Raw genomic sequence first — 27,051 nt, 5'->3', positions numbered from 1 at the left:
CTGAACTCCAAGCATTTGCACATGAGGAATCGATGAATTTCTTTTTGATACTTCTCTCTTCCTCCCATGCTGGAGTGTTTCTTGGGATGGTGTAAAAGACACAAATGCAAGGAAGCATTGAGATACATGATTGAGAGGAATGTCTCCTTACAGATGGCCTCTGAACTCGGGAGACTGTTCTTCAAAGTAGCTTCAGCTGAGGTTGTGGAGAACTTGTATCCCAGAGAGTTAAATTCAAAATAAACTGGAAGCCCTTGGAGGTAAATGTCAGGGAGTTACAGTCCTGGCAGGGCAGAGCAGTTGAAGTCGAGGTGTGTGTAAGGATGTGGACCTGAGGACTGTAGGGTAGTGGTGCCGCTTATGAAGGGTGCTCTTGCTCTGTGTTGCAGCAGGAGAGTTTACTATGTTTTGCTTTCTTTCCATGTTCTTTAGATGCTTGGGAAACAGGTCTGATGCTTCAGTATGGAAGTTCTCAGGCCTGGAGAACAGCAGCTTTCTCTCTGTTGCTATTTTGGGCCAAGATTTGCTAGTTTCTCTTAGGATGTACAGGCAGAACAGATGCCATGAGCCATGGGACATCACCACAGCATACAGTAAACTCTCAGACTGTGGTTATTTGGGATCTTGCCTTCCTGGGTGCTGAGAAACGGCTTGGCTCCCCCAGTGCCTGGCACTGCCACAGGCAGGGATCTTGCCAGCCAACCTTTCTGCCCTGTCCTGGGGTGGGGTGGCCTGGGTTTGCAGTGCTGACAGGGCAGGTGCAGCCTTGGCGTGTGCAGGAGCTCCTCTCCAACAGGGCAGCAGCAAGCAAGTGACCTCTAAGCTGGTGATGGAGATGTCCTGTATTTGGGGAGTGAGCAGTGTAGTAAAATATCCTTTTGCTCCTGGAGGTCCCTCCTGCTGCCCCTCCAACCTTCACTGCATGTGAGAGAGCACAGACTGAGCTAAGCTTCCTTTGTCACCTGGGTTTTGAGACCCCTAGGACCAGGATGGCAATGCTGCCTAGCCCAAAGGAGAGCTGCTCGCTTGTCATGCACTAAGATGTAGATTGGGATCAGCCTTCAGTGCCTGCACTCAAGAATGGTGGCGCGAGATGTGGCCATGGTGGGCAAAATAAGGCTGGCCCTGAGTTCGCTTCGTGCACTGTACATCCCTCTCCACCCTGCCACCCGTACACAGACAAGGCATTTGGCAAAGCAGTGGTGTCTGTCCTGCCTGTGAGGCCCTGGAAATGCTTAAAAAGCTGACTGTGCTCTTGTGGTCCAGCTGCTGGTGGCTTGGTCATGTTTTCTTCAGCTCCTGGCTTGGGTGTGTTTCCTAGGGCACGTTCCCATGGACTTTTCACTAGATGAAGCAGGGGGCAGGTTGGCAGGAGCATGCAAAGCCTGGTTCACCCTTTTACTTTACTGTGGTTATAGCAAGAGGACAATAGGGAATAACTTAAAGCCAACAGGTAACAGCAGCAAATGGGATGGGGGCACCAGCTGGATGTCTAGCAGGGGTAAAGGCAATCCACTGTGGAGGTCTATGGCAGGGAGCTTCAACTGGAGAAGACTGACAGAAATGCCTGAAGGAATGATTTTCAGCAGGACTGGACTCTGCAGTGGGGTCTCCATCACCATTTGGAGCTGTGGCCGGTGCTGCTGTGCCATCCCAGCAGGTAATCTGCTCTGGGTGTTGGATGTGCTCTTTGTGTGTGTCTATAGCCAAGTCTTGAGGTGTGTTGCAAGTGCTTGTTGATCCTCCCAGTAGCCCTGCTGTGAAGGCTGATTTTTATCCCCATTTTACAGTTGGAAAATAGAGGCACAAAGGGCTCTGATTGCCTTTGAGGAGCTGTCTGCAGTGTGGCAAAGCTGTTTTCTGACAGCTTGAGTTTGCTGTGCAGGATATTAACAACAGCAAAAGGGGAAGATCTGTGCTTTCAGGAATGCCATCTCATTTTTTTGCTGTCTGCCTTAGGATGGCTTGAGTTCAGCGCTCTTTGGTGCGTAGGTCTCAAGCAGTAACCTTATAAAAGGTTCTTTGAATTGGCCAGCTGTCAAGGTCTACCGGTTTAGCTGGCTTTTGTACATCTTTAGTACTAATAAAGGTGCTGTGGGCTAAATTATGTGTGTGGTGGCATCTTTACAGGGCTGGTGACCTTGAGGATGGACTTGGGCAGCAAAGTGAAGTTCTGAGTGCTTGTGCACAAGGGGAAAAAAAAGACGGCAGGAAAATGTGCAGAGTGTACAGGGCGCTGGCTTCTGCCGAAACCTCTATATCCCTCCTGATAGCTGGAGAGAGCTGGGTGGTTTCCCCTGTTACAAGAAGCCTCTGAAGCAGCTGGCAATAACCCCTGTGCTCCTGCAGGCCTGCTAAATCAGAAGAGGCTTTTCTTATGCTACTGGGAAGTCTGGCTCCTCATGACCACTGGTACAGGAAGACAGTAGGAGCTGAGCCCACAATACCATCTCTGCCCAGGGGTAACAGCCAGGTGCCTCAGAGAAGACAGCCTGCTTCTCGCACTGAGAGTGTGTCCACAGAGCTACTTTGCCTGTTTCCATCTAAAATGTGGCTAGGGTTGTGTCGTCACTCTGGCCTGAAGCTTTGCGCAGTCTTCTTGGCAGCCTTAGCACATATTCCCCTTGGTACGTGAGGCTCCCTGCCTTGTGGAGGAGCAGGTTGGGTGTACAGTCCCAGGGTAAGGAAGAGGAGTTGCCCACCAGGCATCTTTTTGGTTGCTGGCAAGCTGGTTCTGCAGCTGTGTTGGACTGTCATTATGAGGAGTGTGCTTCTGGCTCCAGGCAGGCAAGGAGAGAGGCTGCGAGCTGTCTGCCTCCTGCCCGCAGCAGGGTACCAGAGGGGCAGGAGAGCTGCGTGGGAAGCTGTGGACATGGCAGTCTGCCATAGGCTTTATTGGCCTGCACAACTCGGGGCTCTCCTGCAGCACATGCATACAGATACTGCGTTTTCCCTTATATTAAAGTAGGAAATCAAGTGCTGGGAGGGTGATGGGAGAAGTAGGAAGGCTGTATGGCAGTCGCACAGTCTGTTTCCTGGACACCCCATTCATGTCCTTCCTTATTGGCTTGCTGGTCAACATGCTGGGGCTGGTGAATGAGAAATGGCTTGTTAAGATTTGGCAGACAGGGCAGTTAATTTGGTGTGTGTGGTGGCCTGGGTCGAATGCCACACTGGAGCATGTTTGCTTTTAATGAGGAGCAGAGGTCTGGAGAATGCCACATCAGTGTGGTGGTCTTTGCTGATGTGGCAGGTGATGCTCTTGACAGGGCATGTGAATTGTGCTGGTGGGGTGCCATGCCTGCAGGGAGCTGCTGCAGGCCCCCTGCATGAACAGCAGTGCTGCATGTGTTCACACACTCACCAGCGCACCCTCACCCATGAAATCCTGGTCCTTGGTACTGCTGAGGGTGGTCATAGGCCCACCGCCCGCGGAAGCCCAGCCTGCTGGGTGCCAGCTACAAGGCTGGTCAGGCTTGGCCTGCATCCCTTCTCTCTTCCTTGCTGAAGAGATTTGTTTTATTTTTCCTCTGGTTTTTGCCTTGCTGGTGTTGAGGATTAAAATCCACTGCCTGGGGCTTATGAGCAACTGTTTGGAGTGAGACTGTTGGCCTGCTGATCAGAAGACAGCAGATGCAGGCTTGAGAAACCTGTCTTGCTCCTGGCAGCTCCTGCACACCAGGGCAGCAGGGAAATGGTATGGGAAAGGGCGTACAGCTAATGCTGGGTGCGTCCCCATGGTGGGGAAGGGGGTGCAGCTAACTAATGCTGGGTGCATCCCCACTCTGCAGACAGCCATCTCTCAACCCCCAGTGCTGCTTGGGAGCAGTATGTCCCCTCATTTTCAGCTGTCCATGAAGGTGGTGAGAAAAATACATTTTAGGGTGAGCTCAGACCTGGTTTGTTGCTCTTTAGCAACAAGCTGGAGTGCTGTGTCTTCGTGTGCGCGCTGGTTACCCAGGCACGGCTTTGCGTTTCATGATGTGCCTTTGCTGAACAAAACCGAAGGTGTTCTCAGCTGTTCTGTGGCTTTCTCTCCCCTTGTGCTGTTGGTCCCTGCTTGCTGCTGGGCTCGCTAGAGTCTAAGCAAGCCCTTGGTTCTCAGCCCTGTGGCACTGTGCAGCTTTGAAATAACTGCTGAAGGTCATTGTGGTTATGGTCTTGGGTTAGGAGCTGCATTTGAAAACTCTCCAAAGAGGAGCTATTGCTGGTTTTGCCACGTAAGCTTGTCATGAAGTGCAGCTGACTGAAGCTGCATTACTGGGGGCTGCATCCAGCCTGCGTGTGCTCTCTTGCTTGTTGGGTGCCAACAGAGCATTCTCTGTGCACAGGCAGTGGCACTGTCCCAAGTGTCTCCCCAGGGTCTCTGACATGGCTGTTGCTTTAGGGCTGAGAGCTTGCCTGGGAGGGCTTGGGAGCAGAAGTGTTGGTGCTGAGCAGACTTTTTGGAGGGGGAACGCTGTGCAGCATCGCTGTATTCCTTGTCCCAGATACCAAGTGTCAAGGAGGTTGTGACTATTTCTTGCCTGCCTGTCAAAGTTGCATTGCCTGTTCCCCTGCAGGGTGGTAGAGTTGGGTATCCTGGCAAGGCGCTGCATGGCTTGGCTGGCAGGATTGCTGCGTATACTGGGCATTCTTATCAGCAGATCTCTTGGCTCCCCTGGCCCCGCAGAGAACACCAGAAAATTGCTTGGAGCACAGCTGTGACTCTCCTGGGGCTGGCATTAGTGTGATATTCTGCCTGGCCTGCCCTGGACACGTGCAGCTGCCTGAGGGGTGTTTGCTCCCTGACTTTGGCTTATTTGGACCTCTTTGTATGCTCCTTGCTTCCTTCATCCTGCCATGTGTCCTGCTGAGGGCAGTAAGGCCTGCACCCCCTTCCCTTCAGGGCCAGGGAGCGGTGAGGGAGTGTTAGGGCAGCTCTGAAACAAAGAGCATTTGGCTGCTCAGTGAAGCCTCTGCAGTTGGGAAGGGGTCTTGCTTTCTATAGCTATGTGCGCAGAGCTGGGAGACTGTCTCTCCTTAGCCTCTGCTTGGGAAGGAAAAATGTGTGCTGAAGCCGTCTCACAGCAAGCTCACAGGCTTCCCAGCCCCCTGCCTCACTGCTGCTGCTTCTCTTACTAAACTACTGGGTTATTTTTAACTTGGAAAAATTACAACCCAAGATTTGCATTCTCTACCCTCAGCGGAGGGCTGGAGGCAGGATGTGGGGGAGGCACTGCAGAGGGCTGGGAATGCGGCTCACCGCTCTGGCAGGCCTGTTTCCAGGGGCTCATGCCCCCTGCAGCACTCTGCCTGCCAGGCTCCGCATGCTCACCAAGCTGCGAGGCTGCGCAGAGGGGAGGCCGCTTCTCCATGCGATGCGGCTGGAGTTTCAGCCTGGATTCCCATGGTGAATGCATGGAGCAGCTGCAGACACATAAACAAATCCTGCTGCAGCAGGCTGTGGGGAGGGAGCTGGGCTCTGGGCTGCCAGGCTGCTTGCGTGACATCCTGCAGACGGGTAGCTTCTGATGGGGGCTGGATACCTCCTTCAAAGAGTATCCCACAGAGAAGCTCTCGGGTGCTTGAGTGTGTTGTGGAGGAGCAGCAGCTGGCTGGGTTGCTGTTTTGCCCAGCGGAGGAGGCTTTGCTGGGCCAGTCAGCTTACGAGAGCTGGTTGGGAGGAGCCAGGGAGAGAAGTGTCACTCTTACGCTGTATTTCTCTTTCCCACTCCTCTAGCTCTGCCCCTTCCGTGTTTTGCAGGCAGTTGTCTTGTCAGTGGTTGTCTCCCCTGCCTGGATCTCCCCGAGTGAGTGGGAGCACCTCTCTAAAGCTGGTGGCAGGGTGATGGCCCTGCAGAACCCCTTCTTCATGCAGCCCACAGGAATATAGTTGCCTGAGTCCCTCTGGATTGCACCACAGATACTCAGGCTTCAAGCTCTGGTAGCTCTGCTGGCTGAGACATGTCTGTGCAGCCCTGCCTGGAAACAGGAATTGATAAGGTAGCAAGAACCAAACAGCACCAGGGAACTGCAGATGTCTCTCTGCTGTTTGGTGCCTTTGAGAAGGGTGTTGGTTGAGCCAAGCTGATGAACGATAGTGCAGGCTCTGAGTTCTGCTCTTGGTCTGTCCCAGCCAGACAAGTCGGTCCTCTCCTGCTGTTCACCTGCAGTGTGGATGCATCAAGTAGGGAGGGTGATTGATGCCTGGGCCATGCTTTGTTGTCCTCAGGCTTGCTGTCTACCTTGCCAACAGCAAAGCTACTGAGAGTGGAGAGTGCTCTGGAGGCCCCTCTGAGGGACTGGTGTTGCCAGGCCCTGGGGACCTCTGCCCCAGCTTGCCTGGGGAGCCTGTCAGAGCCCATCAGTCCTGGTCTGTCATCTGCTACTCTGTAGTGCTCCTAGTGATTAAGGCAGGAGTAGCAGGGCAATGCAGCAAACCTCTTGGCAAGCAATGGCCAGTACTTATTTCTCCCAGCTGTCTTCAGGCAGACACAGGCACCCTTGCTCCTTTGGGAATGATTCGTATTTGCTTGCCAAGGCTGGTCCCTTACCCCCAGCACACTGATCCAGCTTGGCCTGACACGCTTCTGGTCAGTGTGCTGATGAAAGAGGCTCTCCAGGCTGTGGGATGGGGCATGCCATGAGATGCTGATGCTAGTCCTGTGCCTCTGACCAGTGCTAAGTACCAGGACTCTGGGAGTTCCTGCTGGAGCAGTGGTATTCATTAGTGCCTCAGTTCTGCAAAGGCCTGAAAGGTTTCACGTGATGCCTGACCCTGATAAAAAAAATGATGTGGCTCAATGTTGTCTCTGTGTGGTAGGGAATGGCTACTGACTACTCTCCCCTTTCCTTAAGGCTGTAAGGTTTGTTGTCAGGCATGAACCACTGCTCCTCCATGTTTGAGCCAAGGGCTGCTGCCATGATGAAAGCAGGGAGCAGAGCAGCTCAGGCTGTCAGGGCTGGAGCAGCACCTCTTCCCCCCAAAGAGCTGCTTCTGCAGCTTGTGTGAGGCAGTGGGGATGTCCCTGTCACCCCAAAATGGTGTGTACACACAAGGACAGCTGCTGACACTGGCATAAGGGTTGGTGGTGTGGGGCAAAAGAAAGACCAGGACCCTTTCCTTGTAAGACAGTCTTCTGAAAGCTGTTGGTTGTCCCATTGCCCGATGCCCTTCACTGCTGCCTTGTGTGTGGAAGGGCCAAGCAGGGCCCTTGTGCTGTGGCTGTAGGAGCTGTCTGCAGCTCTCTGCTGCTGGGAGCTCTAGAGAGATCTGAATCTTCTCATCAGTCTGTACTTTGACCTCTGCCAGCCTTTCTCAGTGCAGATTAGCACATCTGGTACCAGAGCAGCAAGGGTGTGCTAAGCCTCCCTGGCTCCACTTGGGCTAGTTGCTGTCCATGAGGCTGGCTTGCTTGTGGCCTGGAGGCCTGGGCAGCAGGTTTGGACCTGGCAGCCCTGACGAATCTCTTTTCCTTCAAGCTGTACCTAAACGCTGAGGAGATGCAGCACTTCCTGAGGTGTTTCAGCAGAGCAGACTTGCTTGTCTGAAAATCAGTAATTTCATGGCATGGCTGTGCAATTCTCTTCTCTTCTTTATCTCCCTGCCTTCCTGCTTGTCCTTTGTGGCTACGTGCAAAATACTGTCCCTGTTTGGGATCTGTATTTTCAAGGGATCCTTTCTGGAATGAGAACTATAGTAAGGAGGAGAGAGGAGGAGAGAGAAAGGCGATGTTGAGGAGGTGAGTGAGGCTTGCACCCCTCATCTGGAAGGAGGTGTCACCAGAAGTCTGCTGACAGATTGAGGTTGGACACTTCTTGATGCCTCTATCTCAAAGGAGTTGCTTGTGGTGAGACTTGTCCTTGGCAACTCCCTGGAGCCTGAGCCTGCTGTGCTCAGGTGCTGCCTGGTGCTGCTCCTGTGCCTGGGAAGTGGACCCTCAGGCTGCAAGGAGCATGGGTGGCAGACAGGGTCAGCCTGGAGAGGGTGCACCTCCAGTGGGGCCAGTGCCAGCTAGTTTGGGGGATGAGTGAGAATGTGTGGAGCCGGGTATACTGTTGTAGAGTACTTCTGTGGTTTGTAATAAGCAAAGGGGCCTCCAGCCTGAAGTGTGGGCTTCCTATTCCCCTTGAATGTCTTTGAACCACAGAATGAGTTCATCTTCCAGTCTGCCATGTAGGAAAAGATGCTAGGAAAACTGCTAATCTCTAAATGCTGGCTTTTAGCTCCTGGTGAGGGTGGGCAGCTGAAGCACAGACCCCAACTTGTGTTTTCAGAGTGATTTAAGAGTGTTGTGAGCCTGCAGCGTCACTATGGGCTCCCGGTTGGCAGTGTGCCATTACCTTGGACTGGAAGTAGTTGCTGGAGGGGCTTCTCACCTCAGCCATGGTGCAAGGCAGACTGTGCTCCCGCTGGACGCAGCTTGCTTTGCTTCAAGAGCAGGTGTTGGGGGCTCTTAGGTCTGGCCTGGGACCCGAGTATTCTGGAGACCTGCTGAGAAGCAAATGCAATCTCTTTGCTGGATTTTTGTCACTTCATTGAGATGTGGTGTGCACGTGCAGGGTGCTGAGTGGCTTGGTTGTGTCAGTGGAAGTTTGCCACAGCTGTGGTCTGAAAATCAGAATTTAAATGTATCGTGTAGTGGCACACATCAACTTACAAGTGACTGTTCATGGTGCCTGTGGCTGCAACACAAGGCTGCTGCCTGTTTCTGCTCTTTGGTGCAGCCGCTTTGAAGGAGTTTTGGTGCAGAATTCCTACTTAGAAAGTGAAAAGAAAGTGCAGGTTTTCTGAGTGTATTATCACCAGTATTTCTGGCACAGAGGTGGACATGCCCACGTGCACCTGGGGGGTGCCCCTTGTCCTTCAGGAGGTGGCTTGTGAGCACTGCTTGCTCTTTAAATCCCAGCTACTGTTGTGCTTCATTCTTCCCATGGAGAAAGCCACATGCCCCTTTTGCTCATCCTTCTGAAAAGGATTGTCAGTCTCTAAGGACCTGATGGTTGGGTGTTGATTTTGGTTTTAACTGCTCACGTTGTTTCCTGGCTGCAGCTTATTTGAACAGATAAAATCTGTTCTTTTTCCCCTTTGAAGAAGGAAGCCACCTGCCTCTCGCAGGCAGCCGAACATGGCAGTATACTGCAGGGATGTGCTTTAATAAAGCAAAAAAATTCTTATCCTAGCTGCCGTGCTGAATAAGGAGCTTTCTTGGGCAAATGCCATCAGTTTCTGCAGATGCTGAGGCCTCAGCTTTGTCTGAGTTTATAGCCCTTTTGACTGTTGGTGACAAGCCTGTGGACATGACGGGGGGGGGGGACGGGGACGGGGACGGGGGGGGGGACGGACAGGCAGGGCTGTACTCACGCCTGCCTGAGGCAGCTCGGGTGCCTTCCTGCTGCTTGCAGGCCAGGGCTGAACTGGCCCTGGGGGGAGTTTCTGAGCTGCAGCAGGTACAACTGTGCGATGGGAGGGGGAGGGCTGGTGCTGCTGGGTGCACCAGGGCGGTCGGAGAAGAGAGGGGAGGGCAGGGCTTGAAGACAGTAGCCAGGGGAACGGAGCTGGGAAGTGAAGGCAAAGCAAAAGCAAGGCTGAGTTCAGAGCTGCTGACTCCCACGTACCTTGCCACGCTGTAGATGTGATCTCCCTGCAGGAAATGAAAGTTGCTCTTTGGTTAAAGGCTATGAATGAAACTTTCTTTTTGAAGTGCCTTGGTGTGTTCATGACTGAGGGGCTGTTGGAGCATCTGTTCCTGTTGGGACACAGAATGCTTGAAGGGATATTGGTGAAAGACTGCAATGGGGGAATGCCAGCCTACACTTGGAGATTGTACTTTGTATGTCTGAAGTCATCTGTAGGGCCCATCCTTGGTGGTGGTTGTTTGTGTGTCTTGGCAGCACATGCTGGAGTTGGGGAGAGGGAAGGGCTGAGGCAAGACAGAATGTGTCCCCAAGGGAAAGACAGGGGCAGCCCCTGACCGTGCCATGTGCCTTACTGGTTTTGGGGACTGTTTCCTGTTTTTGTGAACCATAGACTTGTATTAGGTTGGAAAGACCCTTAAGATCACCAAGTCCAACCATAAACCTAACACTGCCAAGTCCACCACTAAACCATGTCCCTAAGCATCACATCTACACATCTTTTAAATACCTCCGGGGGTGGTGTCATGAAAGGGAGTGGTTTGGATTGCTTAAAGAATCACTTCCAATGGTATTAGCAAAAGAAAAATGATTTAATAGGACTCAACCGCATCCTTGGGCAGCCTGATCCAATGTTTGACAACCCTTTTCAGTGAAGAAATTTTTCCTAATATCCAATCTAAACCTCCCCTGGCACAGCTTGAGGCCATTTCCTCTCATCCTATCACTTGTTACTCAGGAAAAGAGACTGACCCCCACCTCACTACAACCTCCTCAGCCTCCTTTTCTCCAGGCTAAACAACCCCAGTTCCCTCAGCTGCTCCTTGTAGGACTTGTTCTCCAGACCCTTCACCAGCTCTGCTGCTCTTTGGACACGCTCCAGCACCTCAATATCTTTCTTGTAGTGAAGGGCCCAAAACTGAACCAAAACTTCATCCCCCTGCACTGTTCCACCAAAGTGCTTGTCTTGTTGGGACCCTAAGAACTGGTCCAGTTTGGCTGATTCTCACCTGTGTATGTGTTGTATAACATGGAGGACACCTTTTTGCCAGGTATCTTGGTGATCAATGAACTTATATTAGCCCAGCCTTTTGGGGGTATGCTCTGCAAAATCAACTGGAGTTTCAGATGTGAGAGCCCACCAGCAGAGTCTCCTAAAAGGCAAGTAGGATGTCAACTGAGAGCAACGTGGATGGCGCAGGCTCATCCTGTTGCCTGCTCTTGGAATACCTAACCTGTGGGCACAGTCCTCTTCTGCTTGTTAACACATGCTATGTTTTCAGCTCATTGGCTGTGGAGACCATCAGACTTCTGGGCCAGTCTAATTACAGCTGGTTCCTGCAAGATACATTTTAACATAATGCAATCTTAGGTGGTGTTGGTGTTCTCTGTGATGAAGCTCCTCTGCACAGTTGGAATAATCCTTGTCTAACTCTTGCTGTTTTGCAGTGCAAATCTTTGCAGTGCCTCAGGCTGGCTTTTTTTGTAAGGTTTCAACAAGAATGGATGTTGGTTTTGAGGAGGAGGTTACAGAAAAAGGCAAAATTTGATCTTTTACCTGTTCTTGTAAAAATTCAGCCAGCCACAGCAAAGCACCAGCCTCTGAAAACAAACATTTGATTTTAAAAAATGCTGTTTGTCACTGTGCTCTGTTCCCTTTGCACCTGAATGAAGGAGGGCAGAAGCCTGTTACTGTGACTGTGTTTTGTGTTACCTTAATTGGAGAAGTCTTCTTTCTCTCAAACCTAGTCCTCATTCTCCTGCTGAGCCTTAGACAAGGACCCCCAGGCATTGCATGGGTAAAAATGTCTCCCATCCCAAGTATCTTGGCAGCCACCTTCCAGCTCTACTCCAGTGGCAGCTCTCATCCCTAGCCTTTGTTTTCTTGGGAATGGGTAGATGTGGCCCTGAAGCCATGTTTGCAGACCAGAGATTTCTCCTAGTGCAGGTCTCCTGACCATTTCCTTTTGGCAGTCCCTTTCCAGCCGCGCTTCTGTCTGCAGCTCCAGGCTTTCTCTCAACCCTAACTCTCCCTTTTCAGGGGAAGCTGTAGAGAAGGCTGCTGAGCCTTTTTCCAGATCAAAGGGTTCTCTAAGCCACAGTCTTTTTGCAGGCCACCACTTTGCTTTGACAGCCCATTTCCATCCCTGCTCCAATTGCATCTCTAGGCTTTTTCTTTCCATCAGTGTTACCCTAACCCTAATTTTATAGCTGAACCTTTTGACAAGACCTGCTGTACAAAAGATGATTCCTAGCAAAGGTCTCCTGGCAACCTAAAATAATCTTTGGCAGCCTATTTCTAACCTTGTTCCAACTGAAACCCTAGGCTTTCACTTTCTGTCAGCCTTAACCCGAGTTGTCAGTTTCCCTCTGAGCCTTAGACATAGAAAGCCAGATAAAAGAGTTCTCCCAGCCCAGGTCTCTTGGAAATGCCCACTTGGCTTTGGCAGCCCCTTTCCAGCCACAGTCTGACTGCAGCTCTAGGCTTTTTTCTCTCTCAGCCCTAACCCTAACCCTGGCTCTAGCTCTCATTTTCCTGCAAAACAATAGAAAAGACCCCGTAGCTGTTGCCTAGATGAAAACTTTGACCCAGCCCAGCTCTCTTGGTAGCCCCTGCTTGGCTGTTGAAGCCCCCAGCCCAGGGTTAGCTGTAAGCTCTCTCTTTCACTCAACCCTCTTTTTGTGAAGAACTGTAGGGAAGACCACCTAACGCATTGCTCACATGAAAGCTTTCCTTCAGCCCAGGACTCTTGACAGCACCTTTCCAGCTTAACTCCAGCAATAACACCAGGCTTTCTGCTTCTCAACCTGAACCTTCATTTGCCTGCTGGGTCATAAGGAAGGGCCCCCCCAACCATTTCCCAGCAAAAGGTGTCTCCCACCCCAGGTCTCTTGGCAGCCCCTTTCCAGCCCCAGGCCAACTGCAAGTGTAACCTTTCCTTTCAGTCCAGACCCTAACCCTAGGAGCTGTTTTCCAGCTGAGCTGTAGGGAAGGCCTCTGAGCCGTTTCCCAGCCCAAACCTCTTGGCAGCTCCTCTTCCTTTTGGCAGTCCCTTTCCAGCCCCACATGAGCTCTAGGCTTCTCTGAACCCTAACCCTAGTTTTCCAGCTGAGCCTTAACCAAGCCCTCCAGCCATTTCCCCGATGAAGGCTTTCTTCCAGGTGAGGCGTCTTGCAGCTCCCTCATTGCTCAGGTGAGCCCTCCCTTGCCCTGCTGCTGCACCTCTGGGTTTTCTTTTTCTTAGCCAAAACCCTGATTTTCTTGGGAAGCTGTAGAGAAGGCTCCTATTGATTACCTGAACCAGTGATTTCTCCCAGTACAGGTCTCTTGGCAGCTGCCAGGTACTTTTGCAGCCCCTTTTCAGCCCCGCTCCAGCTGCAGCTCTGAACTTTGTCTCAGCATTATCCCAACCCTAATCTTATGGCTGAACATTGGTCAAGGTCATCCCTGTTGAAGGTTTCTGCAAGGCCAGGTCTTTTAGCAGCCCCCACTTTATTCTAGCGAGCTCTTTCCAATCCCTCTCAAACTGCAGCTTTTGTCTTTCTCTCAACCCTAACCTTAATTTTACATCTGAACCCCAGATAAGGGCTGCCAGATGAGTCTTCTCCCAGGCTAGGTGTTTTGGCAGCTCCCACTTTGCCTTGGCAGTGCTTTTACAGCTACACTCCCCCTGGCTGGCCTGTGCACCCAGAGGTCCTGTTCCCCTGGCTTAATGGTAATGCAGAGCAGAGTTGAGGTTCGCTGGGGTTCCTTTCCTGGTACCTTAAAATTTTATGTGCAAATTTCTGGATTTGTTTGGTTTGTTTTTTTTAAATCAGAAAACTACTACTTCAAAGTTGAGAAGTTGGACAGGGATTGTGCAACATTAATTTGCTTCCCTTTTCCCCCTTCCTTCTCATTTCTCTCAGGGGATGGCACAGCAGCTGTGACTTCTCCTGTTTGCAGGGCTGATGAAGGATGTGGATGCTAGCACAGACAGGCTGCTTCTTCCCAGTTTTGGATCCAAGCTTTAGATTTGGATTCTGGCATTGCTGCTAGCATGCGGCATTGGTGGGCAAGGCTTTTCCTGTGTAACAGCTGCCTACAAAAGTTCAATTAATAGTGCTTGTGCAACCTTCATTGTAGCATTTTCAGGCTTTTGAGTGCTTCCATCGGTGTCCTTTAAAAATCCTATTGAGATGTGAGGTGGTGTGGTTGAAATGCAGCCAAGGCCTGTGAGCACCCCAGACCCCAGGTGTGTGTGGAGAGGTGCTGGTCTGTGGGGTGGGGAGTAGATGCTTCTGCTGCTGCCCAGGCATGGAAGCAGTAGTGCTCTGGAGCTGGCATCGCACGTTGCCGTAAAGAATGTCTTTATGGGCATAACTAATCTTGCAGCCTGTAAAGTAGTTTTAGGCCTCTCGTGGCTTTTAAAGGTGACCTGCAAAGATTTCACGGAGAAGGAGCCAGCAGCAGGTTGCTGAGTGCCCATGATGAGGGTTACAAACACTGAGGCCAGCTCTGACCCAGATGGTCCCCTTGAAGCGTGGTCAGCAGTGCTGTGTGCCCCTTGCACTGAGGCTGGTGTGCAGCAGCCTGGGAGGAGCTGCTCTTGGCTGCTTTGGGAGGGCAGGCAGGAGATGTCAGGATTGGGCCTCTGGTGGAAAATCTGCATATTTTGTATGTTCCTGGTGTGAAACTGCAGTTTCAACTGGAAAAATTCCTTAAAAAAAACAAGTCTGAGGTTTAACCCTTCTTTGAAACCCTTTCCTTGGTAAAAACAAGATCCTTGGAAGAGCATAACAAGCTGGAAGCTCTTCCTCCTGCTGGGCTGGGTGGCTAGCCCTCTGCCTCTGTGATTGCTCTCCCCTAGCCCAGCAAAGCTCCCAGAAAGCTGAAAATAGTTGGTGCTTCCCATCCCTGGGGCAATTATTTGATCCTCTGCAGCTGATCTGAGCTATTCTTGGAGGTAACAGCTGGCCTAGGCAGGATCCTGGGTTGGGAGCTGCACACACCCGGAACCTGGGCTGGGTTCTGGAAGGAGCACACAGTAGCCCAGACTGTGAGGCAAGCTGCCTGCTCCAGTGGTGCCCTGTTAGCAGCCTGGGGTGCTGGGCTTCCCTGGTGGGACCTGCTCCTGTGGCACACCTTCGCATGTGTGCAGGCTAATCTGTGCTGCTTGAAGACCTGCAGTTCCCAAAACAAGCTGGATGTGTGAGTGAACTTCATGCAGAGCTCGCCGTTGCTGTCACACGAGGTGATGAGATGAGTATTAAACATTATTCTTCTGCGGTAATATTAAACACTGTCAGTTTTGGAAGCAAGGTTATGGGGGCTGACACATGGTTAGTATCTGTCTGGGAGCATTGTGCACCCCTAGCTGCTGCATCAAGTTTTCCCTCCTGGTTGCTCTTAGCCTGAAGGCTAGGTGTGTGTTGCAGCAAGCGTCTTCCCAGACAGACTGTAGCAGCAGAACAATGCTGCTTGTTGTGGTTACAGACCATGAGCTATGCAGTATGTAAATGAAATTAATATTAGAGAACATTGTTGGAGACTTTGTTGTCTTTAAAGTTTCAAAACCTGGCCAAAAATATGCTTATCCCATTAAATTGGGGGACGTCTTTGGGTCATGACTTTGAGACTGCTATGGGATATGACTGAGGTTATCTGACATCTATTTGGTGGGTAAAGGGGGAGCCCGAAGAGCTGCTTGTTTTAATGCTGTTTACCAGCTGCAGGCAAGCTAGCATTGTAACTATTTTTGCAAACCACATACTAGGAATTCTTTAGTGTCCTGTGGCAGTTTGTCTTCTAGATTTCCTGCTTCCAGCACTGTGACTTGGAATATTTCTTACAGCCTTGTGGTCCCAGCAGTGTTGCAGGGTTTCTCTATGGGCCTCACATGCCATCGTAATGGCTATGTGGGAGATGCTGCGGCCAGGTGCCTGTGGGGACGCTGGGGCATGCTTGGAGGGTTCTGCCACAGATGCCTGTCACCCAGCCCTGCTGTTGGCCCTGAGGACTTCTCAGATTGGATGGTAACAGTGATATTAAGGACATGTTCAGCTCTTTGGGTGGATGTGGGCCTGAGAACAAAGTCTGCTGGGTCAGCCTGACCTTGCAGTAGCTCCTTTGGGTAGGTCAGACTTGCAGAGGGGCTGTGAAATGTTCTCCTGGGCTGGCCCCTGCTCTGGGTGGGCAGTGTGGCCAGGGATGCGCTTCTGGAGGCCTAGTAAAAGAGCTGGGGGATGGCTCAGCATGGCTGAAGAAACGAGGCTGGAAGCTATTCTTGGGGCTGGCTGCTGGGGACTGGCTGGGGACCTCCTTTGGGCAACGTGCTCTGAAGCGAGGTGCAGTGGCACGCTGGGGAGAGTCCCAGTGTTCCCTGTGCTGGACAGACAGATCTGGAGAGGAGCTCTTCCTTGCTGACTGTCTGGCACAGACTTCTTTGAGCCTTCCCCAGCCTCCTGGATTTGCCCCATTTGCTCTCAGACACGCAAGCTTGTGCAAGCATCAGATGTGCTGTGAAATTGCTGATCACCCCAAGCAGAGTTTTGTCTTGGATTTTTCTGAGGGTTGAGTGCAGAAAGGGTGAGTGCCGTATTATTTTCGTCTTCAGTCCTCTCTGACTTCAGGCCGGCATTCTTCAAAGCACAGCCCCCAGGCATGCAGAGCAGTGGCAGAGAGCTGGGATCCAGCTGTGTGTGGCATTCCTCCTGGTTTTGCAGTGTGGGGCTGCCTGCCTGCTCTTTTTAGCCCCCTATACAGGATATAAACATAATATAAAATAATAGAAGAGAGAAGCAAGATAGGTGCAGAAAGCCAAGCTTCCCGTTCCAGTGCTGGCTCTCACGGGAGCTTGGGGAGAGCTGTGAGAGGAGGGTCTCTGAAGCACAGAGGAGCAGGGACATGCTGTGTGACATATGGACAGCCCCAACAAGAGCTGTGATGTTGAATGGTGCTGTAGCTTGGCTGTTGGAAGGTATCTGGGGAGAGGGAACATGCACCCACACTGGAGCATGAGCTGGGCAGTGAATTTCAATAGAACGTGGTGGTTTAAAACAATGGAGGAAGGTGTGGGGAGAACTGCAACCCATGTAAACTTTCCTCTCCGAGGTGGTTTGATCCTGTCAAGGTATTGTCTGAGCACCTACCACTTCATTTCCATGCTTAAGAGCTTGTTACAAACCAGGAAGGTTGTGTTGCCTGCATAGCTGTAAAATCCTTGCCTGGCATGTGGGAGACTGTGCAGAGGGTGCCCTGAACACCCTCAGCTTGCTGTTGTGTTTGCAGAAGTGCAGCCTGCCGTGGGATGCTGGCAGGAACCTGTGGGTGGCAAGAACAGTAATAGGAAAGTACTGCAGGCAGCTGGGCAGAGTGGGACCCTGACGACCTGGTGTGGCTGGCTCTCTTTGGCAAACTAGTCCTACCAGCCTGAGTCCTGCTTGCCAGGATCCTGCACTTGGGGTTTGCATTAGTACCTTTTCTGCTGTGCTCAGGGATGAAGCTAGCTACTCTGAGTGCTGTATACTTGATACCTGCTCCCACCATGTACAGAAGGGTATACCTGCTGCTCCAGAACATCTCCTGGCTCTGCTTCTCATCCTCCTCAGCAGCTCTTTGCAGGCTGGGTGCAGGAGTGTGTGTTTGCTAGTCTAATGGTGGTGTAGCAGCTGCATGTACAAATAGAGTCCTCAGTGCTCTGCTTGTGGTGCTCAGCTCGTGCATCAGTCATGGATTGCACTTGAGGGTGAGTGCACAAGTGTGCATTTTGTTTGCTTAGCACTAGATTTTCAGCATGGTGTTGAGCAAGCAAGAAGCTGGATGCTCTGCTGTGGAGATATCTTGTATGGTGGAAAGTTTGGAAAGGTGCTTTGGCTTTTGTGCCAGGACTCTCCTCTCCTTCTGACATGCAACAGGACCCAGGCAATGGCAGTCTGTCTTTCCATCAGGTATGATCTTGAAAGGCATCCTCAGCATGGGCCCATCTGTGATAGCTTTGTCCTAGGCACTTCCTGGGGCTGCTCGGGCTGTCCATGATAGTGCTGAAAGGCAGTCCTACCACACAGCCTCTCCCAAGTGCTGTGATCTCAAAATACTGTTTTCCTTTGTCTGTGCTAACACGGATGTGTTAATGTGCTACGTGGGTACTGGGCAGCACACCACAGCCAAGGCTCTGCATTTCATAGCCTCCAGCTCAGTGTTGTGGTTTAACCCGAGCCAGTAACTAATCACCATGCAGCCGCTCACTCACTCCACCCCACCCAGTGGGATGGGGGAGAGAATTGGGGGGGTGGGGGGGTAGGGGGAGGTGGAAGTAAAACTTGTGAGTTGAGATAAGAACAGTTTAATAGAACAGAAAGGAAGAAACTAAAAATGATAATAATAACAAAAATAAAAAAAGGATTGGAATATACAAAACAAGTGATGCACAGTGCAGTTGCTCACCACTCTCTGACCGATGCCCAGTTAGTTCCTGAGCAGCGATCCCCACCCCCAGGCCAACTAGCCCCAGTTTATATACTGGACATGACAGCACATGGTATGGAATACCCCTTTGGCCAGTTTGGGTCAGCTGTCCTGGCTGTGTCCCCTCCCAACTACTTGTGTCCCTCCAGCCTTCTTGCTGGCTGGGCATGAGAAGCTGAAAAATCCTTGACTTAGTATAAACACGTCTCAGCAACAACTGAAAACATCAGTATGTTATCAACATTCTTCTCATACTAAATTGAAACCATAGCACTATACCAGCTACTAGAAAGAAAGTTAGCTCTATCCCAGCCAAAACCAGGACACTCAGATGCCCTGCAAGTGCTGTGACTAATCGAGGCCAAGGTGGACTAGCTCACACATGCCTTTGGGTATATCCCTGTTACTGCTGTAGAGCTTTATTCCTTTTCCTTCATATGGAGACCCCCTCCCCCAAACTTGGCTAGCATGTTTCTGAAATGTGTTAAAAGTTCTCCTCTAGACCTGGAGAAGATCTGTCTCTCTACAGGTTGACTCGTCTGGGCCACTGTGTCTTCTCCTTGTCTTTGGTCTCAGCTCATTTTCAGCGCCCCTTTTTCTCCTCCACCTGAGGATCATCTTGAGAAGATCTTCTTCCATTTCTGAGGCAAAACAGAGGTGAACCACTCCATGGGAACATACGCTGATGGAGCTGTGTGTACAAATGAGATGGTCATTCCCTGCCGTGAGCTGTGGTTACTTTCACAGAGTGCCTGTATGTATATGTGCTTGCAGGACTGGTGTTTGGTTGGAGCTGTGTGGTGGGAGCGCTGTGCATGTCCGCAGGATTCTGGGAGCACATGAACCGCATGTTAGCAAGCCTTAGCCTCTGAACTGGGAAAATCAATCCTCCAGCTGCAGACAAGAGCTTGGCCAGTCTTGTAGGAAGGCTGGTAGAAGGGGAAGAGCACATGGTTCCTGCTTGGTCTTGGGTTGGTGTTGGCTCAGATGTGGAATTTCTGATAATGTTTTTGGCTTGTGCACAGATGCTGCAACTCCTGGAGGAGTCCAGGCAAGAGCCACAGGAAATACTGGCATGATGTGGATTCGGTCTGGTGTAGGGATGTCTCGTGTTTTCAGAACAATAAAAATAAATCCAAGGGAGGAGGATAGTAACCTGATGTGCCCCAAATTGTGTAACTTAAAATGTCATTGCTAGCAGCAGATGCTTTGTAGAGGCTGTGTGACAGCGAGTTGGTCTGCTCATGTAGAGAGATGAAACACAGCTTTCAGCACTGCTTTTCTTATCTTTTGAAATGCAGCAAGACAGCTCCCAAGTGCATGGTCAGCCTGCCAGCGCAGTGTGCCATGTTGGTGTGCTTGCCGCTTGTGTGCAGTGCCCGGTGAGGTTCAGAGAGTGTAGTACTGTGACCTCATGAAGGAGGACTTGCTTTTGGCTGTGGCAGCCGAAAGTGCTGGTGACCACATGGTGCTGCAGGTGCTGCAGGCTGGCAGTGCTGGTGTGGGATGTGCATCAATTATCTTGGGTTAAAAAGGCATAAAAACTTGAGCATGGAGAATAAAAACTCCCCACTTGTGACAGTGGCAATAAAGCTGCATCTAGCAGCCTGGAGCGCTTGCATGATGTGCTAGTGAGAACACATTGATCTCCATATGAAAACCATAAGCTCATTTAGAAAATTAGGCTGTCTCATTTGAGATTAGAGTTTCCCTTTAATCTGCAAATACTTAATTAGTGTGGAAATGGCTAGTTAAAAGGGGTTCTCAATGTATGTATCTGCATGCCAGTGTGGTGGTGCTCCCTAGCAGGTGGCGTGTTTCCCTTCAGGATGCTGGACAACTTCCTGGCTCTTAGGCCAGGTGAGATGCTCTGGATGCAGCAGGCAAAAGCAGACCACAGCACCATGCAGACATGAACGTGCCCCTTTCCTCCTCTGTAGCTTGTCCCCTAAGAGGTGATGGCAGGACATGCTTGCTTCACAGTATTATGAACAATACGATGTGTTAAATGCCCCAGGTTCCCTGGTGTCTGGATTCACAACTGGCCACGGTGACTCTGGTCCCTGGCCACACAGAGTTTAATGCAGCCTTCCACTAACCAGGATGGCACATCATCCAGGGAGCTGTAGCAGGGCCCTGCAAGGACCTGGGATGCTGCTATCCTCACGGGGTGGCGTCTCAGTGTAGCTAGTTCTGTGTACGGATAGGAGACCAAGCGCTCTCTCCTGACACCTGCAATGACTTTGCAGGGCTTCTCCTTGCACTTGAATGACTTTGCACATGGTCAGAGTAGGTATCTCTGTTAAACTGTCTCTTCTAGTATCCCAGCTTTGTTTTATCAAGACAGATGCACACACTGCTTCAGTGCTATGGAAATACACGGGTGTATGGTGGGGGTGATACTGTTGTGTGCCTGTTGTCAGCTGGAACAAGAAGATGGAGTGTAGAGAAGACCTGTCTGCTGGTGGTTTGGGACTGCTGCTGAGAATGGAACTTAGGGCTGGCCTGGCCCTGGCACTGCTTGCCATGCCAAGTAGCTGTGCTCTGCCAGCGGTGGGGTGTGAACAGAGTGGGTGGTGTAGAGCTTGGCATGTTCAAGCTGCTGTATGTGGGGACAGACAGAAGAAGGAAGACCTGTAGACATTTCCTCCTGGCTCTTTGGGAGGTTACTGGGTGAGAGGAGGGTCTGCCTGCTCCATTTCTGCCTGTCCCTTGCTGGCTGTGGCCTGTGCTGAGTGCTTTTGGGGCACAGTCTGTCCTGGACTTGGCCTGTGGTGAGGTCTCCTGGGTACTTTCCCTGCCAAGGGCCAGAGCAGCTCCGTTTGCGGCTGTGGGCACCCCTTGCTGCCTAGAGGAGGGGGGACCTGGCCCCCATTAGCTGCCTACTGCTGGTAACAGAGTGGGTGCTGTGGAAGACACCTCCCCGGGTTCGGCTGTGGTCTCCCACAGTTCACCCGTGGGTGTGAATCTGAGTAGAAACAAAGGTGTGTGCCAAGAAGTGATCACTCTGCTTTGGTCACGGAGAAACCTCCTCCCATGCTCTGCTCTCCCACATCCTTTCCTGAACCTGTGCCCTTGTCCCCTCTTGGCCCGGTGCTCATTCAGAGCGTGCCAGAGGGCTGGCCAAGCGCTCCTTCTTCATTGCTGTGTGCCAGTGCTGCAGGTCGTGGCTTGGCTAGCCCAGTGGCTGGGCTTCTGCTGTGCCTCTTGCAAACCCCTAAAGGTAAGGGTGGTCTGCAGCCTGCCGTACTCTGGGAACTGTGAAAGTCCTTCCCTGATACTAACTTTAACCTGATAAAAGTTGTTCGTGAGCCGTGTGTGTGCAGGTTAGTCCTTGTGCACTCCCTGGAAAAAATGGATATTAGGAATTGGCAGCCTACCCCTCCCCAGCCTGGTCCAAAGTTGCCTGGGAAGGAGAACAGCAGGCTGCCTGCAGAGGGCTGCTTTGGCAGCAGGATCCTGGCTGTTCTTTCTGCTGGGGAGCCCAGGAACATCCCTGCTCTGTACAGCCACTCCCGAGAGCACTGGACCCACGGCATATACCAGCTGCCTGCTTGCTGTCCGGCTGAGGGGCTTGTGTCTGGCTTCCAGCTGCTAGAGATGAGGCTTGTGAAGCAAGGCATGGCTGGTCTAAAGCTCATTCCTTTGTGTGGCTTGCTCATAGCACTGGCTGGCCTTCCGTGCCTGCAGGCATCCTGCTGGCCCAGTGTCGTGTGCTCTGAATCCTTCCCTAGTCTGAGCATTTGGTGCCTGTGAAGTAACAGGCGGGGTGGTGCCAGAACAGCAGCTGATGGTATCTGCTACCCTCTGCGGCCAGGGCTGTGGGGCAGAGCCACCAAGGCTGATGGCAGTGGAGACCAGCAGCCCTTGCCTGGGCTCTGGAGAGGCAGCAGGGTTGGGCCGCTTGCTTGCAGTGGCAGCAAGCTTCCTGGCATCCTTTGGCCCTCTTTTTCAGCTGCTGGCAACTGCCTGTGTTACCACCGTACAGAAGGTGGTGAGCATGCTGGGACCTAGGCCACTAAATGTGTGTGATGCGCAATGTATGATGTTTGTTTTATTTTAATTAAAAAAAAGCCCTGAAAACCCAGAGCTGAGTGATAGGAGCAAGCTCTTGTAGGCCACACGATAAGAGACTTCCAGCCTGGGCTAGCCCAGAGCCGAGGAACTTGTAGCAAGGTATTTATCTTGGCTTTTGCTTGCCAGAAGAGGTGCTGAACTGCTGCCTTGCAGACAACATCTGAGCCTTTCTCCTTCCCTGACATCTCTTGGGTCTCAGTGAAACTGCCTGTGTGCTCCACTGTAGGGCCCTGGCTCTGCTGGGGTGGAGGCAGAGGGCTATAGGTGCCCTCGTAGTCTCTCTCTGGGCTGGCTTTGGCCCTGCCCTGGGCTCTGGAGGTGGCCAGAGCCATGCTGGTGAGATGCAGTGGCTCCTGGAGGGGTGTGGCTGAACGCTGCCAACATCCCGCCATGGGAGAAGACAGTGCTGCTGGATCCCATCCTGGTGCTGTCCCCGCGGCTATGTCAGCAGGAGGCTGCTGGAGACACACACAGGCACCTTAGTGCTGTAATGCTGGGTGCCAGGGGTCAGCCTGCAGGCGTGGAAGTTGTTTGCATTGTGTGAGCTCTGTTCTGGGGCTAGCCTGCAAAAACCCTCGGTATCTGCCAAGTGACAAGCGGGGCACTTAAGTGTCAGGGAGTGAGTCCTCGGGGCAAGGAGGTGATGGGGAGAGCTCCCTGAGCACAGAGGGGACCCCATGGCTTGCTGGGGCTCTGGGGAAGGGGCAGCTTGAGGGAGCTCACAGCCTTTTCATGATGGAAAGAAAACAGCAGGAAGAAAAGTGCTAGTGCCTGCAAGGGCTGGAGGGCCCAGGGTTACTGCAGAAGAAAATCTGTGGGTGAAAGGCTGGGAAGCAGAGCCAGGGTAAGAGCATCTCCTGCCCTGGGAGCCAAGAGGACCTGCTGGGTGCAGGCTGAGGCTAGTGGGTGAAGGCCAGTGCACTTGCATGCTGCTGGCAAGGAGGGCTAAGCTGACCACCCTGGAGTCTCCTGCAGCCCAGAGACTGCTGTGAAAGCTGAACTGAACCCAGATCTCCAACACTTCTGGCTCCAAGCAAAGCCTTGGGATGGGGCTGCTCTCTGCTGGAGCCTGGCAGGTTTGTTCTGAGCAGCAGTGGCCACTCAGTCTGAAATTTCCACCTGGTCCTTCCTGGAGAGCACCACTGCTGCAGTTGCACGCATCTTCCAGCTTGGCTTAGCCCCTTGTCCTCTGGCCCTTCTGGGGTGCACTTGGAGGAGTACAGGAGGGGCTGGCAGGCTTAGTCATGAGAGAAAAGTTCTGTGTCATCCTGTCCACAGATGCCATCAAACTCCTCCCCACTCAGCTGGTGGCACTGGGTGCCTTGCCTTACTGCCACCAAGCTTGACTTATGTGTGGGATGTACTGGCCTGGCTCGTGCCATGTAACTGGGATCAGAGGTAGAAGCCTCTGCCTCTTCTTGGTGTGGTGCGCATGAGCCATGGCCGAGCATTGGTGTGCAGAATTGGTCCCCTCTTGTGCTGACCTGAGCACTGCCCACCTGTAGGACCTGTTGAGCTCTCCCCTTTGGGAAGAGAGGTGCTGGGTCAGTGAAGAAATGGCTCTGGGTTTTGGTAAGGTCTGGGCCTAGCAGGATGCTCCTGCTGGGAGGGGAGACCTGACTAGGGAGGAGGGTGTGCTGGGGGGTCACTGGGCCTTGCCTGCAGACTGGTGGCATTGTGAGCTGTGCCCTTGTGCCAAGCGAGTCTGACAGCTGCAGCAGCAAGGGAGGCTCTTGTGTGGCTGTGGCTGGTGGAGTGGTGTTTACATGGTACGGGAGGGAAACAAGAGGCAGGTGTTTGTGGGATTTATGTCTAAAACACTTGGCAAATATTTCTGGGCTCTGGCGCCTGTTGCCTGCACTGTGGGAGCAGACAACTGCTGAAGGTTGGCTCCCCAAAAAAGCATCTGCTGCCTGGAGAAGGGGGTCTGGGCAAACCCCAACAGCTCTGTCAAGGGTACCATGGCTGGGGCTGCTGTGGGGAGGGCACAGGGCTGTAACCTCACCATGTCCCCTTGACTGTCACAGCTGGTGAGCATGTTCATCCTGGGGAGCTGCAGCAGTGCCCCATCCACCCGGGGTCAGTGCCGTTTCCGCTGCTGACCCCGCATGTGGTGGGGCTGCTCCTGGCCTTTCTAGTGACACAGCACTGGCAGGAGGGAAGCAGTGAGCCTGGCTTTCTCCTGCATCTGGCAGTGTCCAACCTATGCCAATCCCCAGAGAAATCAGGCCTGGGCAGGTGCATGTCTGCTTGCCAGCCGGCCCCATCCTGAGGGTGCGTGGCAGCCCAAGGAGGGTGTGCTGCGTGTTGTGTCTCTGCGTTTGGGTGCAGCTGCTCAGGCAGTGCCTGCAGGGAGCTGTGGTCATCAGGGAGAGACCAGCTAAAAGGTGCCCCTGGCCAAGCTGGACCACAGCCACGGGGTGCAGGGTGCTGAGCTGTGGTACAGGGAGCATGGGGGAACAGTCTTTGCCCCAGAGAGCTGTTGGAGTGCTGCATCACCACAGATCACTTGTTGGTCCCTTCCTCTGGTGGGGGGCAGTGTGGGGACCTGGTCACACAGGCAGTTCTGCCTCTGTCACTAAGGGGCTGCTATGAGTTGGATTTGCAACTGCAGCCCCTCTGGCCGGGCCTGGTGTGGGGGGATTGCTTGGGAATCACCTCTGCCTGTGGCTCCCCCTCCTCCTGTGGGCTGCAAGATGGGTGCTGCTCACACAGCATCCTCCTGCGCTGCAGGGGCACAGGCCTGAGGGGGTAGCCGGCCTGCTGGCCCTGCCCCAATGCTGCTCTGAGGGCTGCTGCGGCTTGCTGGGGAGATGGTGTCTGCCAGTATGGCTCTTCCCCCTCCTTGCTTGCCCCGTCCTCATCCCCCTAGTAGCTCTTCTTTGGTAGTGGGGCTTGCAACCCACCTCAAGCTCTTGCATCCTCTCCACGTCTCTTACTGCTGTCATCACTGCTTGGCAAAGGCTGGTTTGTTTACTACTTCTCTTTGCTGCTGCAGGGTTGGCAGCACCCAACATGTCTCTCAGGGGTGTCTGAGGTGGGTTTGGGGCTCTAGGGAGGTGGAGTGCGTCTCCACTAGCCCTGGGTGTCCCACTTCATGCTGGGACTGCAACTGTGAGGTGCGATGGGGTGCAGGTAGCACTGAGCTGTGGGGAGATGTGTGGTGAGGCTCCTTGCCATGGCTTAGCAGAACAGATGTCCCCAAGTTTGTCCCTGAGAGTGTTTTAATCCTGCAGCTTTGTTGCTCTGAGTGGCACGGGGGGTGGCTCGGCCTGTTGGAGGGGTGATGTGGAAGGATGGAGTACCTCAGGTTCACCAGTCTCTTTATTGTGAATTTTTTTTTGTGTTGTGTCTTGCAGAAATAACATTCATCCCAGATTTGATGATAATGAAAATACAGAAAAAAGAAAAGCAGGTTTGTGACCCTCTCTCCTTTTCCCAACTCAGCTGGCAAGGCCTGGGGACCATATCCTGTGTGTGAATTGTTGCAGTTGATGTGTGGTGGGAAGGGGGCCAGGGGTAGACCTTACTTTTCCAGACAGGGCTGCAGCTCAGCATGTGGAAATTTGACCTGAGCTGCAGCCTAGAGCGGATGAGTCTGATGTGGGCAATTGAACAGGGTGGGGTTTATCTTCAGTAATGGAAGTGCTCTTGATTTGGTTCTGTTCTGTTGTGGAGGAGCAACCCTTTTCCCTCAAAGTCCCTAGTATTGGTTCTTGTTTGAATCTCATCACATATATATTACAAAACCAAGTTTGCTGTGATTGCTGCTAATAACATGATACTTCAGGACTAACACCAGCGGGAAGGTTGGAGAAGATCATGTGTGAGGGGCTGTGGGAGGTTGGCCAGGGAATCTTCCCTTGCTCAGAAATAATCTCATCCCACCAAGCTGCCATTTCAGAATTGCTGCATTGGATCATAACTACCTGCTGGTTCCAGAGATTTATGAGCCAGTGGTCTTTGTATTAACCATGTACAGAGGAAGAACCTGACCATCGGCGCTCTGATAAGGGGAAAGAACCTGTTACATGCATGGAGACTCGCTCTGCCCACTGGGGTGAAATATGTCTGGAGGTACAAAACAAACCAGTCCACTCTAAGCTGATTTGTGTCTGTGCTGCTTTTAATGGGAAACTATTAAATTGAACACTGAGCTAAGGGATAAATCTGTTGGAGGGCATGAGCTGGCGCCATTTCTAGCCAGCTCTGAAGCAGCGTCTTCATGCTGCTCAGGACAGCTGCAGACCGTGCTGTCATGGCAGGTTAATGGGGAGGAGGAAGGGAGGGAAGGGTTTGGAAAAAGCAAGTGTGCTGTTAGGAGCTTGCAGCAAGCCAAACACTGCAGATACAGGAAGGTGTGTGTACAGAGCACCAATACTGTAGGTAGTAGTGAGTTTATCAGTGTGTCCTAAAGATGGTGTGAAGAAGCAGAGCCAATCTCAAGGTGAGGAGGAGGGGAGCGCAGCAGGTCTTGTGTTACCAGCACTGCTGGATCACTCCTGCCAGGGCAGGGGGAGGGGCTGGAAGACAGCAGGGCACTTTGGGGCATGGGTGAGTGATCTCTCTCCTCTGGTAGCAAAGCCCCAGTAAGAAATTCCCACCACTCCATTGGACTAATCTAGCAGGTTTGGCTGCTCTGGAAATGGGATTGCTGAAATGACGTGTGTTTTAAGCACGGCAAAACCATCTTCCCCCAGCATTTGGAGATTTTAGAGGGCTCAGCTGCCAAAGTGTTTTGTGTAAGTGCCCCTGCAGATGAAGTCTGGGAGGGAGATAAAGGCATGCCAGTGTGAGCAAGGAGGGGTAGAGGTTGAGCTGCTTATCTCCTGAGCTTTCTGAACCAGCAGTAGTGTAGGATGATCCTTGGAGCATGTCATGGAGTGGGCTGCAGTGTTTCTGGGGTCACC

At 52.3% G+C, this 27,051-nt stretch overlaps 1 protein-coding gene across 7 annotated transcripts in view; it reads left to right on the top strand.

Annotated features, from left to right (window-relative positions):
* Window positions 1-27,051, top strand: part of CHD6 (chromodomain helicase DNA binding protein 6) — a 100,982-nt gene that overhangs the window by 8,366 nt on the left and 65,565 nt on the right. For 6 of the 7 annotated variants that reach the window (XM_049816181.1, XM_049816176.1, XM_049816180.1 and 3 more), the window contains exon 2: window positions 25,501-25,556. The exons of the other annotated variant lie outside the window; for it this stretch is intronic. In XM_049816181.1, the coding sequence (XP_049672138.1) occupies window positions 25,524-25,556 (33 nt within the window). In that variant the 5' untranslated portion in view covers window positions 25,501-25,523. The remainder of the gene's footprint in view (window positions 1-25,500; window positions 25,557-27,051) is intronic. 7 annotated transcript variants of the gene reach the window in all.

This window comes from Accipiter gentilis, chromosome 14 (assembly GCF_929443795.1).
Source record: "Accipiter gentilis chromosome 14, bAccGen1.1, whole genome shotgun sequence".
Taxonomy (NCBI): Eukaryota; Metazoa; Chordata; class Aves; order Accipitriformes; family Accipitridae; genus Astur; species Astur gentilis.
Note: the sequence above shows the minus strand (reverse complement) of the source record. Positions and strands in the feature narration are given on the sequence as shown.